General features: G+C 45.4%; 8 protein-coding genes across 8 annotated transcripts; 2 read left to right on the top strand and 6 right to left on the bottom strand.

The window, feature by feature from the left end:
* Positions 1–50: 50 nt before the first annotated feature.
* NIP100 (Nip100p) lies at positions 51–2,575 on the top strand (the record flags this gene model as incomplete). Its single annotated transcript, XM_024856481.1, has 2 exons — positions 51–2,502; positions 2,550–2,575. The coding sequence occupies 2 exons, from the start codon at positions 51–53 to the stop codon at positions 2,573–2,575; spliced, it is 2,478 nt and encodes an 825-aa protein (XP_024716080.1).
* An 85-nt stretch (positions 2,576–2,660) lies between these two features.
* On the bottom strand, positions 2,661–4,010 carry SPT14 (phosphatidylinositol N-acetylglucosaminyltransferase; the record flags this gene model as incomplete). Its single annotated transcript, XM_024856480.1, has 1 exon — positions 2,661–4,010. The coding sequence occupies one exon, from the start codon at positions 4,008–4,010 to the stop codon at positions 2,661–2,663; it is 1,350 nt and encodes a 449-aa protein (XP_024716079.1).
* A 112-nt stretch (positions 4,011–4,122) lies between these two features.
* Positions 4,123–5,943, bottom strand: MEX67 (Mex67p; the record flags this gene model as incomplete). Its single annotated transcript, XM_024856479.1, has 1 exon — positions 4,123–5,943. The coding sequence occupies one exon, from the start codon at positions 5,941–5,943 to the stop codon at positions 4,123–4,125; it is 1,821 nt and encodes a 606-aa protein (XP_024716078.1).
* A 333-nt stretch (positions 5,944–6,276) lies between these two features.
* On the bottom strand, positions 6,277–6,645 carry DAP1 (Dap1p; the record flags this gene model as incomplete). Its single annotated transcript, XM_024856478.1, has 1 exon — positions 6,277–6,645. One exon carries the CDS (start codon positions 6,643–6,645, stop codon positions 6,277–6,279), a length of 369 nt encoding a protein of 122 aa, XP_024716077.1.
* Positions 6,646–7,374: 729 nt separating this feature from the next.
* On the top strand, positions 7,375–7,899 carry NAT5 (peptide alpha-N-acetyltransferase subunit; the record flags this gene model as incomplete). The annotated part of the gene is made up of 1 exon (XM_024856477.1): positions 7,375–7,899. The coding sequence occupies one exon, from the start codon at positions 7,375–7,377 to the stop codon at positions 7,897–7,899; it is 525 nt and encodes a 174-aa protein (XP_024716076.1).
* Positions 7,900–7,945: 46 nt separating this feature from the next.
* Positions 7,946–9,970, bottom strand: C7M61_001058 (protein-transporting protein; the record flags this gene model as incomplete). The annotated part of the gene is made up of 1 exon (XM_024856476.1): positions 7,946–9,970. The coding sequence occupies one exon, from the start codon at positions 9,968–9,970 to the stop codon at positions 7,946–7,948; it is 2,025 nt and encodes a 674-aa protein (XP_024716075.1).
* A 324-nt stretch (positions 9,971–10,294) lies between these two features.
* Positions 10,295–12,064, bottom strand: ADE17 (bifunctional phosphoribosylaminoimidazolecarboxamide formyltransferase/IMP cyclohydrolase; the record flags this gene model as incomplete). Its single annotated transcript, XM_024856475.1, has 1 exon — positions 10,295–12,064. One exon carries the CDS (start codon positions 12,062–12,064, stop codon positions 10,295–10,297), a length of 1,770 nt encoding a protein of 589 aa, XP_024716074.1.
* Positions 12,065–12,822: 758 nt separating this feature from the next.
* On the bottom strand, positions 12,823–13,437 carry RPL15A (60S ribosomal protein eL15; the record flags this gene model as incomplete). The annotated part of the gene is made up of 1 exon (XM_024856474.1): positions 12,823–13,437. One exon carries the CDS (start codon positions 13,435–13,437, stop codon positions 12,823–12,825), a length of 615 nt encoding a protein of 204 aa, XP_024716073.1.
* Between the last annotated feature and the right edge of the window lie 1,004 nt (positions 13,438–14,441).

The raw sequence follows: 14,441 nt of genomic DNA, 5'->3' as shown, positions 1-14,441 counted from the left end.
AGAAGACCCTATAAACCGTGCTACCTGAACTAGACTGAGGTCTGCCAGCCATGTCACTGGAAATTCGAGTAGGCCAGCGGGTCATGGTTAAAGACCAGCCTGGTACTGTTCGATTCTTTGGTTTGACGCGATTTGCTGATGGTGAATGGGTTGGTGTGGAGTTAGATGCCCCAGCAGGTAGAAATGATGGATCAGTCAATGATGTGAGGTACTTCACATGCTCGAAAGAAGGTCAATGTGGTGTCTTCGTGAGACCTGCTTTGGCGAAGACATCTGATGGTTCAAATCCCGGTGGTATGAGAAATGTGGAGGCACTAATAGATCGTTTACAACAGAAGTTGAAGAGGACTCTCACCGAGCTTGAGACTCAAAGAGGGACAGTTGAACAATTGGAAACCTCAATTGCTTCAAAAGATGCAAAAATTGAAAATTTAGAGTCAACAGTGGAGTCAGCGGCCGTGGATTTGGAATACATCAATGCGCAGAAAGAGTCTCTTGAGAACTCTTTGAAAGAGGTCCAGAGCTCTTATTCGAAGCTCAAAGAAGAGTATGAATTTGTTTCCGAGGAATTGAACTTAACTCGGCAATTGGAGGAAGAGGCTTTGGCGCAGGCGCCTTCAGACCTAGATACTAACGAAGTGGCCAGGCTCATAAGTCAAAACAAACGACTCGGTGAAGAGCTTGCGAGCCTCAAGCTCACGTCTTCGAAGGATGTTGTAGATTTGGATGAAAGGGGGAGGGCTCTCAATATACTTGAAAGTGAGTTTGCTTCCTTGAAGTCCTCATACACATCAACAAAAGAAGCACTTCGGCAATCAGAAGAGACGATCAAAACGTTACAACTGCAATTAGAGTCAATCTCGTCTCTGGAAGATCTCATTGAGCATTTAACTACTCAGAACGATATGTTATCTGAGAAAGTCAATGAACTCACAACCACTATTCAAGAAATCAATGAGTTACATGAAATTGATGTTGCTTTGTTATCGGCTAGCAAGGAGTCTGAATCCAAGCTACAAAGTGAAGTTTCTGGTTTAACTAAATCAATGGAAACGTTGCAAAAAACGATTGATGGTTTAGCTGAAAACAACGAAAATCTAAAGAGGAAGCTAAACAAATATGTAAGTCGGGAGCATCATTCTGAGGAACTCCAGACGTTTACAAAAGACTCTTCGTATTTCAAAGAGAATGATCTCAAAGAGAATGATCACATCAAGACGCTCCTAGCATATGCGAAGTCCTCTAGGGGTAAAATTGTCGGTGAAATAATCCCTGCTTCCCTACGACAACAGGTTCAACTCCTTCTTGAAGTGATGGATACTTCTGCAGAAACTCAAGCCCTACTTGATTTCATGGATGGCGCTTCATTTGGGGTTCAGAAGATTATATTGGGTCTCAACAGGGCTAAAGGACATTTACTGTATGTTGAAATCATTTTAAGATACAACGTTTTGGATGATGAAGAACTCAGTCAATTGAAAGCATATGTCGCCAATGCAAGAGAAGAAGTTGAATATATCAAGTCAAAGTATACTGAGTCCGATACAGAATGCATCGACAGTTCCAACGTCCTCAGCAGTTTGAGCAACATTCGAATTTTTGACGGACAATCGATGAATACCTTTGCGTCCCAATACCGAGCTTCGATCTTCGTTCAATCGGAGGCAAATTTCACCTTGCAACTCATACGATTTCTTGAGACTGTCTCGACCGGTAAAAGAATCGAGCATCTTGCGAAGGTCTATAAAAGTGTGAAATCAATACTGGAAACTGTCGATCTTCTTCTCCTAAACTTCACCAACAATGAACACAAGGAGCTCGACAAGCCTGTTTTCGTCTACAGCGAGCACTTCTTTATGGTCAATTCTTCACTTTGGCCAGTCTGCTTGCAAGTGATGGAGATCAGAGACGGTGCTATGATTGATCAGAACGAGCAAATTACAAAAACCTTGAATGAATTTCTCCAAAAGTATGATTCGATAATTTTGGAGGCAGAAGCTAAACTCAAACAGCTCGAAGCCCAATTGCACGGGAAATCAGTCTCATTTTTGCCCGAGAAGCAGGAGGATATTTTCTGTAAGACCAGCGCTGCCAAATTCGAGGGACTGAGTGAGCGAGGCTCGCCTATTGCGGACTCCAGAATGAATAAAGTTAAGGAATTGGAGCTCAACATTTCCATTCTTGAACAGAACTTGTCTGTCACGGGTGAAAAGTTGGCAGCTGCGCTGAAGGACAGTTCAAGAACTATTGCAGGTTTGAAGGACGCATATAAGGAGCTTGAAGTGAGATACAACAACTTAATCGAAGAGAATCATATGTTAGAGAAGCAAGCTCGCGAGTACCTCGATTTGGAGGTACACAATATCGTTGGTCAGCAAACTAAATACTACAAGGATCTCGCTGCTCAAAAGAAATACACTGAGGAATCGATGCTTTTTGAGGAGATTTCGTTGTTGAGGAGAATGATCAGAGAAGGCCCTTCTCCTATGTCTATAAATGAAGGTGATGATATTCTGTGGCTACTGCAACCAATCTTCAATTCACCACAGCAACCGCGTGTCCCACGTTATATTGATAATGCTTGGAGGAGGCGGGCGTATGCTGTTCGCATGCTGAACCTCGGGAAAGTTCGTCAAAAGCTGAAAAGCCGGTTCACATATTTAAAACAATACTGAGCAATCGTCATTTGGCTCCAAATTCTTCGGACGTTTTTGCTTGGGCCATTTTGTCGCTCGATCTATGTGCTCGGCTGGGTAGAAGTACTCCATGACAATTAGAATAAAAATGTCGACAATAGCACACAAAACATAGAGCTTTCCAGCGATTGCACCACAGAAGTAGTATTTTTTTAGTCTTTCAAGCAACGGCTGATTCAATGGCTTATCTTCTAGTGAATGATAGACGTTTTGGGTACGCTTAGCGATGTTGACCCAACTGTACATCTTTGCCACCTCGTCGTGGAACTGTGATGTGTCAATTGCTCCCAGCAGCACCAAGTCAATGGCCTTTATCAGAGCTGCAACTAGAGAATCCTCTTCCGGGTCTGCAAAACTCGTCATATGGTGCGGAAGAACCTCGGGGATGCCGCCCACTTTTGTAGTTACCACGTATAAGCCACAGGATGCAGCCTCAACTATAACTGTTCCAAAAGCTTCAGTCAAAGATGGATGTAGATATATGTCACCTTTGACCATGACATCTCTGACCTGTTCATGCTTCACAGCGCCAATGAGAGACACTCTTTCCTGAAGAAAGTACTTCTCTCGCATTTGCTCCAAGTCTAGGAACTTTGGCCCATCGCCCGCGATGAGAAAATCGACATTTGGCTTTGCTGCACAGATTCGTGGCACAATTGCTGTGAGGAGGTCTGCACCCTTATTTGGAAAAAGTCTCGAGATCACTACAATCGTGATTCGTGATTTATCTCTAACTCGAGTGTAATCGGGTGCAAAATCAGCTGAGATGACCGCATTTGGAATGACAGAAACGTCCACCGGGTCGAGGGAAGCTCGAAGTGTCGTGTTCTCTTTGCAAGTATGAGACACGCATATGACATGGCTGGTATCACTAAGTGTAAACTTGAGAACCTTGTTGCCGACGACGGAATTGAAGTCAGCAAAACCAAACAAGGAATGATCTGTGAATACAGTCCTCAATCCCATGGTACGACCATGGAAAATAGCCTCACAGCCTAGCGTGGAGAATGATCCATGTCCATGAACAATATCGATTTCCTCCCTCACAAAGATGTTTCGTAGTGCCGGAAGAGCCAGAAAGACAGTTGGAAATGTAGTGCTTCGATACACTTGCAAGAACGGTAAATAGTAGACACGTAGACCATTGGTTAACATGCGTATGCCAGTTCGAGACCCGTAGTCATGAGTTATAATGCAAACCGAATGGCCCAAATCTATAAGTTTTTGGGATAGATGATAAACGTGAAATTCCACACCACCAGGCTGTGGGTAGAAGTAGTCACATACCATGGCTATATTGTATTTCTTATCCATGGTGGTGGAGTGGTGATGATGCGCATCTTGCAGTTATGTGTAGCTACATGGTGATACGCACCTACGCGCATATTGCAAGATGATTGATGTGACTTTTTACTATTTAATCTATTTAGCGTACGAAAGCGTCTGGTGGAAGCGATGACGCAGACGACTTAAAGTTGGTGATGCATTGTTGGTAGTCCCAGTTACTCTGTTGGCAAAGCATGACTCCGTATTGGATATTGAGTTTGGTCTCCAAGAGGATCTTCACAAGAAGCTCTTGTTGAACAGCGTTGAAATTGGCCTTGACTTCGGCAGGAAGATCGGCAGCAGTAGGAACACCAGGAGCAGGAGTTGGAGTACCACTTGGGTTGATGGTGGGTCCTGGTGGAGATACTGAGGCTCCAACACCAGGTGCTGGCGATGGAGTAGTCTGTGTTGGAACAGGTGCGCTTGGATCAGGCCTAAAGGCCTTGGAATCAACCTCCGCTCTTATGCACAATAGGTCACTAGCCACAATCATACTATTGTCAGGCCCAGGTATCACAATTAAGGTTCTGTCGAAGCCCTTCCTTCCTAAAGGAATTTTGGACTTCTTGGACTGGTACTTATTTCTGTTGTGATGCTGATTGTTGTTGACCTGTTCCAAATTGTCGGGTGGAGCAGTCTCCTGAAAGCTTCCATGTAAAGTAATGCAAATTGCGCCCATCTGAGGTAGGCGGTAAGTCTCCATGCTGAAGTCATCGGGTTTCGTCATGAGATCATGCTGGGTTTTGGGTAACTGGGTAAAGAGCTTGTAGATCTGCTCCTGTCCATGAGCAAGCTTACTCATTCTCGCTTTGACAGACGAAAGTCTAGTGAGATTTCTTGACAGAGGAATATAATAGCCATAATCCGGAGTGTCCTTTGGATCGAATGCCCGAGGGGAGGATGAGTCAACTTGGTATGAAAATTGCGATTCGTTTTGATAAAGAACCATGAGCTGCTGACGATCACTGTCCCATAACTTGTAGAAGTTTGCGATGAAGTTCGTTGAGAGGGCTTGGGCCTCAGAATCTTGGAAGAACATTGCTTGAGGGCGTTCAAATGGTAAAGTAAGGTTCTTCCGAAGAATTTCTTCATTTCTAAGAACCTCTCCGTCCAAAACGACAAGACGTGGAAATACCTTGAGAAGTTCAGATTTGATGGTAGTTATCTCGCTGGGATTGGTGGTATTAAGGAGGGGATTTCCAGCAAGAATAAGCTCCCTCAAAGAGCTAAGCTTTTTCTTCCACGACTCAAAAATCTTGACACGAGCTAGTCTGTTATTCAGCAATGCCAAATTTTGCAAGTTAGGGAATGTTACAGCCAATGTTGAGATCGTCGAGAGGTCAGTCAAGTTGTTGTTAGAAAGGTCGGCGCTAGTGACTTCCAACTTCAAGTCGCCGGCAATCTTCATCAATGCTGGGAAGAACTTCGAAGTCGTGGATATACTACCGAAGTAGCCCTTGGCGGAGAGTGTTGGGTCCAGTTGGACAGAGCTCAAGTTCAAGAGCTTGATATCGGCATTATACCTCAGCTTGAGGAACATCGTGAGGGTTTCAATAGCGTTGTCGCCGCCTCCCTGACTTGGACCACTCATGGACTGACCAAAGCCGCCTGCTTGATTGTTGACCTTGGTAATCTTCAAACTGTCACCAGCGAATCTTACCCCAGACCAGTTGGTTAACATATCAGCATCGTATGACGAACGAACGAAACCACGGAGCCCTCCAGTAGAAGTATTGACTGAATAGTTCGTCACTGTCACCTTACACTTTCTCAGAATGAAGGCTATACATTCGGCCGGAGAGGCTCCGTTCCAACCAAATATCTCAACTTCCACCTCGTTATTCTGTCTGTTGCCATTGTTGGCAAACGTGTTGTTCTGACCGAAACCACCTCTGTTTCCTTTTCCGCCTCTAAAGGACATGGTGTGTGGTGTATTTTGCTATAATATTCAATTCAGCACGCAGGTGGTTTGGGCTGGTTTATCGCTTCTCGTTTTCAACTTGATTTTTTCTCTTCGCTACCACTTTCGCACCAGTACATACTTTAGTGGTCACCAAGAAGGTATCAAACTGTGATATACAAAGATACTGGGAGGGGCCAAACTTAACTACGGTAATTCAGATTCCTAACTAAACGTTGCTTAACCTATTCATCGTGGCACTGGGCTGATACAGACTCTCAATGAGGATCCGTGGCTCTCCAGTAGCATTCAGTAGCACTCAGTAGTACTACCTCTTCTCCGGATCGAAACCCATTAGTTTTTTTCGTTACTCAAGGTTCCAACTAGAGTGTATTTGCCCTCAAAGTGGGTCTCCCAGTTATCCAAAGACTCCTTCTCGTCTGCGCTCAAGTCTTGCAACAAGTCAAGAGGCTGGTCAAGGGGAGTCAACACAGATGGGTCGAACGAATTGTAGGCCAATCCTCTGGAAGCATCTCTTCCAGCAAAATTCTCGTATGGTCCGCCTGGTCCATAGAATCCCTTACCAGAAGTCACGTCAAACACCTTACCTCTAACAGCGAGGTAAACTTTAGGGTCGTCTTTACCATTGAACTTGGCAAGAGTGCTTGGGGTAAAAGCCGTTTGAGTTGGAGGCTCGGCGTTAATTTGGGCTGGGGCTGACATGAAGTCGGAAATAATGGACTTTGCGAAGTAGGCAAGGAGGAGGACGATGATAATAAAGGCGATCATAGACAATTGATTTAACCTTCAGTTGGCGTTTTGGTTTTATATAGACGAGAACAATTGAGCTTATTGGTGTTCAAAAGGCCTCGGGTACTGAAGTTGTAGCCAGTTGTGGGTCGCATATTCAAATCGTAATGGTGGGGCTACGTCACATGACAGATTCATATGATTTTGCCTTCAATTCCGACAACAACAGTTATAACGAAGTCATAGACATTATTCAGGCGGTGGTGGTTTTGATTGAAATAAGACTTTGATCTATACGTATTTCGAAAGTACCTTGAATTCTATGCTTCGAATTTTTGCCACAAATTTGCACCCATCGCGGGAACGACTAGTTCGTTTACGAAAACGTTTAGCAGAACTAATCACAAATATTACAATTCGGCCCAGACTTTGCTTCTCTTTGGTTCTTCCAACCATTGATTCTTTAGAATACTAGCTACGCTCGACAAATGTCGTGTCTTCACCCTATACATCAAAACAATTGGATGCAAATTAGTGACTCGGGCAAACTCAAGCGAGTTTACCCGTAATCAAGATCTTTTTCATCAGTTTCTTTTCTATTTTTAATTGCGTGGTGAATTTCATGTTCGGAGTACGGTTTCGTTTGACAGCATCAATGTGCACAGAGCAGCGCACAAATTCAAAAACTACTAGGTCTTCAACATGGGCAGGAGCATAATAACGCTAGACGACTTGACCGTGAACAATATCGGGACTTTCAAAAAACTTCTTCAGGTGACGCTTCCCACAAGTTACCCAGAGACCTGGTACAACGATTCTTTCAACAATGATCAAATAGTCAAATTGGCTTTCTACAGTGAACTCCCAGTGGGTCAGATCAGAGGAAAGTTGATGCATTCTTCACACAATATCCCAAATTTTGAATCTGCCAACACTAGCCAGTTACCATCGAACAGCATTCCCAACGCAATTTATATCGAATCCTTCTCGGTTCTTGAGGCATACAGGCAATTGGGCATAGGCTCGAAATTGCTTGAATGGATAATCGAGCAGGCCAAGGAAAAATTTATTCACGAAATCTTCTTGCATGTGCATGTTGTGAACAAGAGTGCCATTGAATGGTACGAAAAGAAAGGTTTCAAACGCTCGTCTGACGTTGTCAAGGACTACTACAAACAACAAGGCTTGAACGAGCCTGATGCAGTGATACTCACCTTGTCCGTTTAGAATTCATATAGTCAATAAGACTTTGTAAATATTCCTATGATACATTCTACTTCTCACCCTCATCCTCAGTGTCGGTGTTGATGTCGGTGAAAACACTCTCGTTGTCATCATCCTCCTCCTCCTCTTCCTCTTGATTGGCAACCTTTTTGACAGCCTCGCCCCTGAGAGCAGCCAATGCTCCGGCTAACGAGTCCTCTTCAGGGTCAGAGATATCACTGTCGGAGTCCTCGTCTTCATCATCGTCATCGCCTCCACCGAAAGCTCTTGCGGCCTTCTTGACGGCCTCGACATTAATAGGTGGGTCCAGAACCTTCATTTCCAATGGAATATCGACATCGTTGCCGAAGTATGCATTATTCTTCAAGAGCAATCTGAAATGGAAGGTACCCTTGGATGGAGGAGCTGGCACCGCCAACTTGATCTTGAAAGAGCTGAGAGTAACAGTGTCCTCTTTGCCTTCAATCCACTGCTCCTGAGTAAGTTCCAAGTTGCTCAAGTCAACTCTCTGCAAAGGAGCAGCAGTGGTGCCTTCAACGAACTTGTTGTCCCTCTGGCCAACAATGTAGCCATCCCATTGATTTGCAACGAGTTTAGGGAAATAAGGAGCGTATGCGTGAGGTAATTCAGGCTGAGCATCGTTGGATCTCAAGGGGTTTTTTAAGTCCTCGATATCTTCAACCTCGAGAAAGCGTTCCTCGGGAATCTCAGGGCATGATTTTAGTCTTTGGGACTTGATCAAAAAGTTAATCACTAAATGAGTTGTCGAGTTGGGTGGAACGATATCTTCGCCAGGAACCCTGAAGGATGCATCAAGCACTCTGATGAAAGGAACGTGAGCGGCAACGTCAAGCGCTATGTCGAGCTTGTCATTATCGGTAATACCAAGAACCTTACCAGCCTCTTCCTTTGGCAAAGTGAGTAACTTACCAATCTTTTTGATTGGCTGTGACTCAATGGTTTCCTTGTCGACGAATGGGAGCTGCAACAATTCTCTGTGTTTTCCTACTGGTGAGGAGGCCTGGTAAATTGCTCTGAGCAAGTCGTAAGCAGCGGTGATCACATCGTGATGTCTGAAAGCAATTGCAATTTCAATGAAGCCCTCAATAAGAGTTGGGAGCAGAGCAATGAGATTCAACTTTTCAGCTTCCAAAAGAAGGTCACCAGAAACATGGGGCTCACGGTTAATGTGATTGACAACGATGGACTTGAGCTGCTCAAATGTCAAATTGGAGTAGCTTCTTGTGATCTCGTGGGACTGAAGAATCCATTCCAAAATGTCGAATGCAGTGAACACTCTTCCTGGGTTCTTGTCGGCCAATCTGCGTACGAAGAGAGCAGCGGTATCAACGTGCAAGCCACCCTTTGTGTGAGTCTTGACATTATTCCACCAGGTGCCCACAATGAGTGGCAAGAAAACACCAATTAACAAAAAGTAGAAGATAATCATGATAGGGGAGTATTTGCCCTCCACCAAGAACTTGGGAATAGCGATACCGTGGGTGATCTGCTGTTGGCCGTCGGGGTGGCCGTACTTCTTGATGTTTTCCATGGTGACTTCATCAGTCAAGGCTCTGTACGCCTGGTTCATACGGAGAAACTGGCCCTCCATTTCCTTCCTAACATCCTCTGCGTACTTCACAAGCTTATCGGGGTGATAGATCAAAGACAACTTCTTGTACTTGGACTTAATCTCCTTATCCGTAGCACTGTAGGGCAAGTCTAAGATAGTGTGGGGGTCGAAGAAGCCTTGCAAGCTCACTTCCTTAGCAAAAGATCTCCAGATGAGGGCCACAAGGCCCCAGCCGATAACCACAAACAACAATTTCTTATTGAAAATTCTATCAGACTTCACGCGGGAGTGGAACTTGTCAATTGCGTCGGCGTGATGCAATTTCAAGGTCTTGTGGTTGTGTTCAATAGATCCTCTGATACGTTTCTTGGTTGGAGCACCAAATCCTGCGGCTCCCCATAAATAGACCGCCGTAACAGGCAACAAGGCAAACACTAACAAAGCCAATACGAAGTATGGCCATGTTTCAGACCCTTCGTCGTAGCTGTACTCTGAATCCATGCTGGAGTTTGGGTGAACGGTGGCTAACTTTTTTCTCTTTTTTTGACGTAGTTGTTCGAGGTGAGCCAAGACTGCAGAAAAGTAAGAGACACGGTAGCCCTACAACCAGAGAGGGTAAAAGAAGATAGTAGAACATGAATGTGATAAAAATTACAATTTTAGAATTTCGATTCAGTTTACTGATGCTTCCTCATAAAAAATTTTGCCATGCTCCAACAGCATGGTAGGATTTCTTCTAACCTGTGTTGTTTGCGTATGGCTGCGAATGGCTGCGAATTCTACGGGCAATCTCTGAAACTTATAATAATATATGCTACTTAAAAATTAGTGGTGGAACAAACGGATAGGGTTCTCGACGTAGACAATGTCGTAAGAGTCGGCGGCAGCAAAGACGGCCTTGTCCATAACGGAGCCGGATGGAGCGGCAATGTACTTGACACCAGATCTCACAGCTCTGTAGACGTTGTCTGGGAATGGGAAGAAAGCGTCAGAAGACAAGGCAACCTCGTTCAACTTGCCCAACCATTCGGCTCTCTCCTCCTCGGTCAAAGGAGCTGGAAGCTCGGCGAACTTAGACTCGTATTCGCTCTTCTCTGGCTCAGTCTTAGGAATCTGGTTGGAGACGTACAAGTCGATGGCATTGGACTTCTCTGGTCTCTTGACACCCTTAGCCCACTTGAAGCCCAACACTCTTGGGTGTTGTCTCAACCACCAGTTGTCGGCCTTCTCGCCAGCCAATCTGGTACAGTGGATTCTAGACTGCTGACCAGCACCCAAACCAATGACCATACCGTTCTTAGCGTAACACACGGAGTTAGACTGAGTGTACTTCAAAGCAATAGTAGCGACAGTCAAGTCAACAGTACCTTGCTCGGTCAACTCCTTGTTCTTAGAGACAATCTCCTTGAAAGAAGAGCCCTTGATGATGGCATCATTTCTCTTCTGCTGCAAGGTGATACCGTAGACCTGTCTGGACTCGATAGCATCTGGGGTGAAGTTAGGGTCAATCTGCAAAATACAGTACTTACCGTTCTTCTTCTTTCTCAAGATCTCCAAGGCCTCGTCAGAGAAGCCTGGGGCAATCACACCGTCAGAGACCTCCTTGGAGATGATCTGAGCAGTAGGGACGTCAACAATGTTGGACAAAGCAATCCAGTCACCGAAAGAAGACATTCTGTCGGCACCTCTAGCTCTGGCGTAAGCGTTAGCCAATGGGGACAAGTTCTCGATGTCCTCAACAAAGTAGATCTTCTTCTCAACGTCGCTCAAAGGCAAACCAACAGCAGCACCGGCTGGGGAGACGTGCTTGAAAGAAGCAGCAGCCGGCAAGTTCAAAGAAGCAGACAACTCCTTAACCAAGGGCCAGGAGTTCAAAGCGTCCAACAAGTTGATGTAACCTGGAGAGCCACCCAAAACCTTGAATGGCAATTCACCCTGAGAAACGAAAGCCTGGGCTGGTTTCTGGTGAGGGTTGGCACCGTATCTCAATGGCAATTGAGAAATGTTCTCAGAGTACTGCTTTCTGAAGAAATCAGAGATAGCAACATCGTAGTCGGCGGTGTGCTCGAATGCCTTGAGGGCCAATCTGTTCCTGGTGTCAGAGGAGATCTCACCAGCCTTCAACTCTTCCAAGAAGACGGCGTAGTCGTGAGGGTCAGACAAGATAGTAACTCTGGCATGGTTCTTGGCAGCAGCTCTCAACAAAGTAACACCACCAATGTCAACCTCCTCGACGGCCTCGTCAACAGTAACAGCAGCCTTGGAAACAGTCTCCTTGAAAGGGTACAAGTTGCAAACAACGTAGTCAACCTTCTCAATACCCTGAGCAGCCAAATCGGCCTCATCATTCTCAAGGTTTCTGGCCAAAATACCACCGTGCACAGCAGGGTGCAAAGTCTTGACTCTACCGCCCAACATCTCTGGAGCGTGGGTGATGGAAGAAACGTCTTCAACTGGGAAACCAGCCTCACGAACCAACTTGGCGGTACCACCAGAGGCTAAGATTCTGACATTGGCAGCGGCAAGGCCCTTAGCCAAGTCCAACAAACCGGTTTTGTCGTAAACAGACAAGATGGCAGTTTTAGAGTGTGCCATGATATAGTCTTGAGGAGTGATAAAAAAGCGAGAATGAACTTATCTATCTGAACAACCTGAGCGATGTAGGTTGTCGCAAATTTCGATTGGGTGAGGGTGCTTTGCAGGGGAAGATACCTAACACGTAGTTGTAAGTCCGGTCAATGAATGGGGAGAGACACGGAAGAAACCAATCTAATTTGAACTCGATAAGGCCAAAATCAAAGAAGGAGATTAGGATTCTAATTTTTTCAATTGGTTCCACCTCGTTCCTTCATTAATAGAGGTACGGGTGTGCTCGCCCGCGCCATAGTTAATAACTTACGGTGAGAGTCAGACAATGACTCGGGCTATAGGGAGCCATTGTCGAACATGGTTGGGTTATGCCGAGTGAAGCGGCCATTATGAAGAGTAGATTTGAAAAATTTTAAGGGCTTGTGATCCGCTGATCCACTTTTCGTTTTGCCGAGCGGGACATCATGGAACAATGGCTCCCACGGGGAAACGGAGGGATCTCACAAATTGGGACGCGGCTTAAAGGTGTAGTACAGTAGGCAATTAAATGACGATCTATCAGGTTCGTTAGACTTTGATGATGACTATTATTTTGGCATTTCTTTGGTCGCTCAGCTAGACAGGTGATGTACCATCGTTCACGATAGAAACATGCGTCTAGGTTCTACTGATTCTACAGTCTCAGAATTCACAATGCTTCTCATAATATTACTATCCTATGAGCCACATTACGAAGTAGTTCAACAAACCATAAGCTAGCACGCTTAAGATCTGTATCTCCACAAGGACAAAGTGTTGTGCTTCTTCCAAGTGTGACGACGGCCGGCCTTGGTGTTGTTGAACAAGTGACCCTTGGCAATACCTCTGGACTTCTTACCAGCAGCAGTAAGACCTCTGGCCTCTCTGTGCTTGTGGACTGGGTTGACGATCCAGTTGATTCTTGGGTCTCTTCTGATGGCGTTGTGAGATGGGTCCACCAAGATAACCTCGTAGTACTTGTAGGTGGAGTCCTGGTTAACCCAGTAAGAGTTCAAGACTCTCAAGTTGGCAGCTCTTCTGCCGACTCTCTCCTCAGCGGTGACTCTCAAAGACTTCTGGTACTTGAGCTGAGTAACACCCTGGTTGGTTGGCTTACCGTAAGTAGCACCCTTTGGAACAGGTCTCTTTCTGCCACCTCTTCTGACTCTGATACGGAAGATGACGAAACCCTGCTTGGCCTTGTAGCCCAATCTTCTGGCCTTGTCTGGTCTGGAAGGTCTAGAAGCTCTGTGGATGACGTTCTTCTGTCTGTACTCCCAACATCTGACTCTCAACAAGAATCTGGCGACGTCAGACTGCTTCTTTCTCTGCAACTCTTCCAAGTATTTGTAGGCACCCATTGTAGTTTGTGGTTGATGGTTGATTGAGTATGAAGCGTTTTTTTTTTTTCAGTGTCGCACCGGTCCCATCGTCGCGAGCCGGGTAACGGCAGGAAAATTTTTTGTCGGTCACGTGCGTTGTGGTTGAAGCCCTAAGAATTGCAACCGCGCCAAACGTTTGTCTGCTAGAGAGCTACAGCTACGAGGCCCGAACAATAATCTAAGCGTACACAACTAAGTGAATTTGTGTTGGCCCAAATATCAGACCATTTCATTCTAAGCCTTGCATCTACGGAGTTTTTTTTTCGTAATTTTCGGAGTTTTTGCGTCAAGCGAGGAGGATCTTCCGGTGACGGAAACGCTGTTCCATGTCGTAGATGATGCGTAATTTCGCCTCTGCAAGTAGAAGAGTCACTTCAAAGTCTATTTTTGGGCAGTGCAACGTATAAAAAATTTGGTCTGGTCTATGGTTTCACTTTCCTCTTTCAGAAACCTGCTTATCTTCGCCTCAGGGACACGGCTTTTTATTGTTTCGCTAAACTTTTAGACTTTCATGTTTCAGTCCACTTCGGGTCTACAAACGCCTCGATTTCCAATTGGGCCAAAACTCTTTCTCAAGGTTTAACTTTTCCCATCGATTACAAGGCTGCGTTATACCAGAGCCAGCTCATCAAAGGTCATCTCTCCTTTTTGACAAAGAACTTTGTTGTGTACTCAAAAATGGGGAATCTGTCGTGGAGCTTTGTTAATCTGTCATTGTCCGATGCAAACAACCGATCATTTTCCAACACTCGCATGTAGTCAGGGGACCCTTGCTGTCGAAAATGCCCAGGCTCTTACGTAACATTCTCCAGTGGTTTCATCATAAGTCAAGGTGTATTCACGTGAATAGGGTATTTGCCACTATAGGGCGCTACTCACAGTCTGGCCCTGGACCCTCTTACGTGAGGCTACAATATACACGGGGGGTGCGTTTGAAGGCGCTATGGCACCATGGAGGGCGGGTTCCTACATGTGTGGATATC

This window comes from Candidozyma pseudohaemuli (assembly GCF_003013735.1).
Source record: "Candidozyma pseudohaemuli strain B12108 chromosome Unknown scaffold00001, whole genome shotgun sequence".
Lineage (NCBI taxonomy): Eukaryota > Fungi > Ascomycota > Pichiomycetes > Serinales > Metschnikowiaceae > Candidozyma > Candidozyma pseudohaemuli.
The sequence above is the reverse complement of the archived record's forward strand: the minus strand, read 5'-3'. Positions and strand labels throughout refer to the sequence as shown.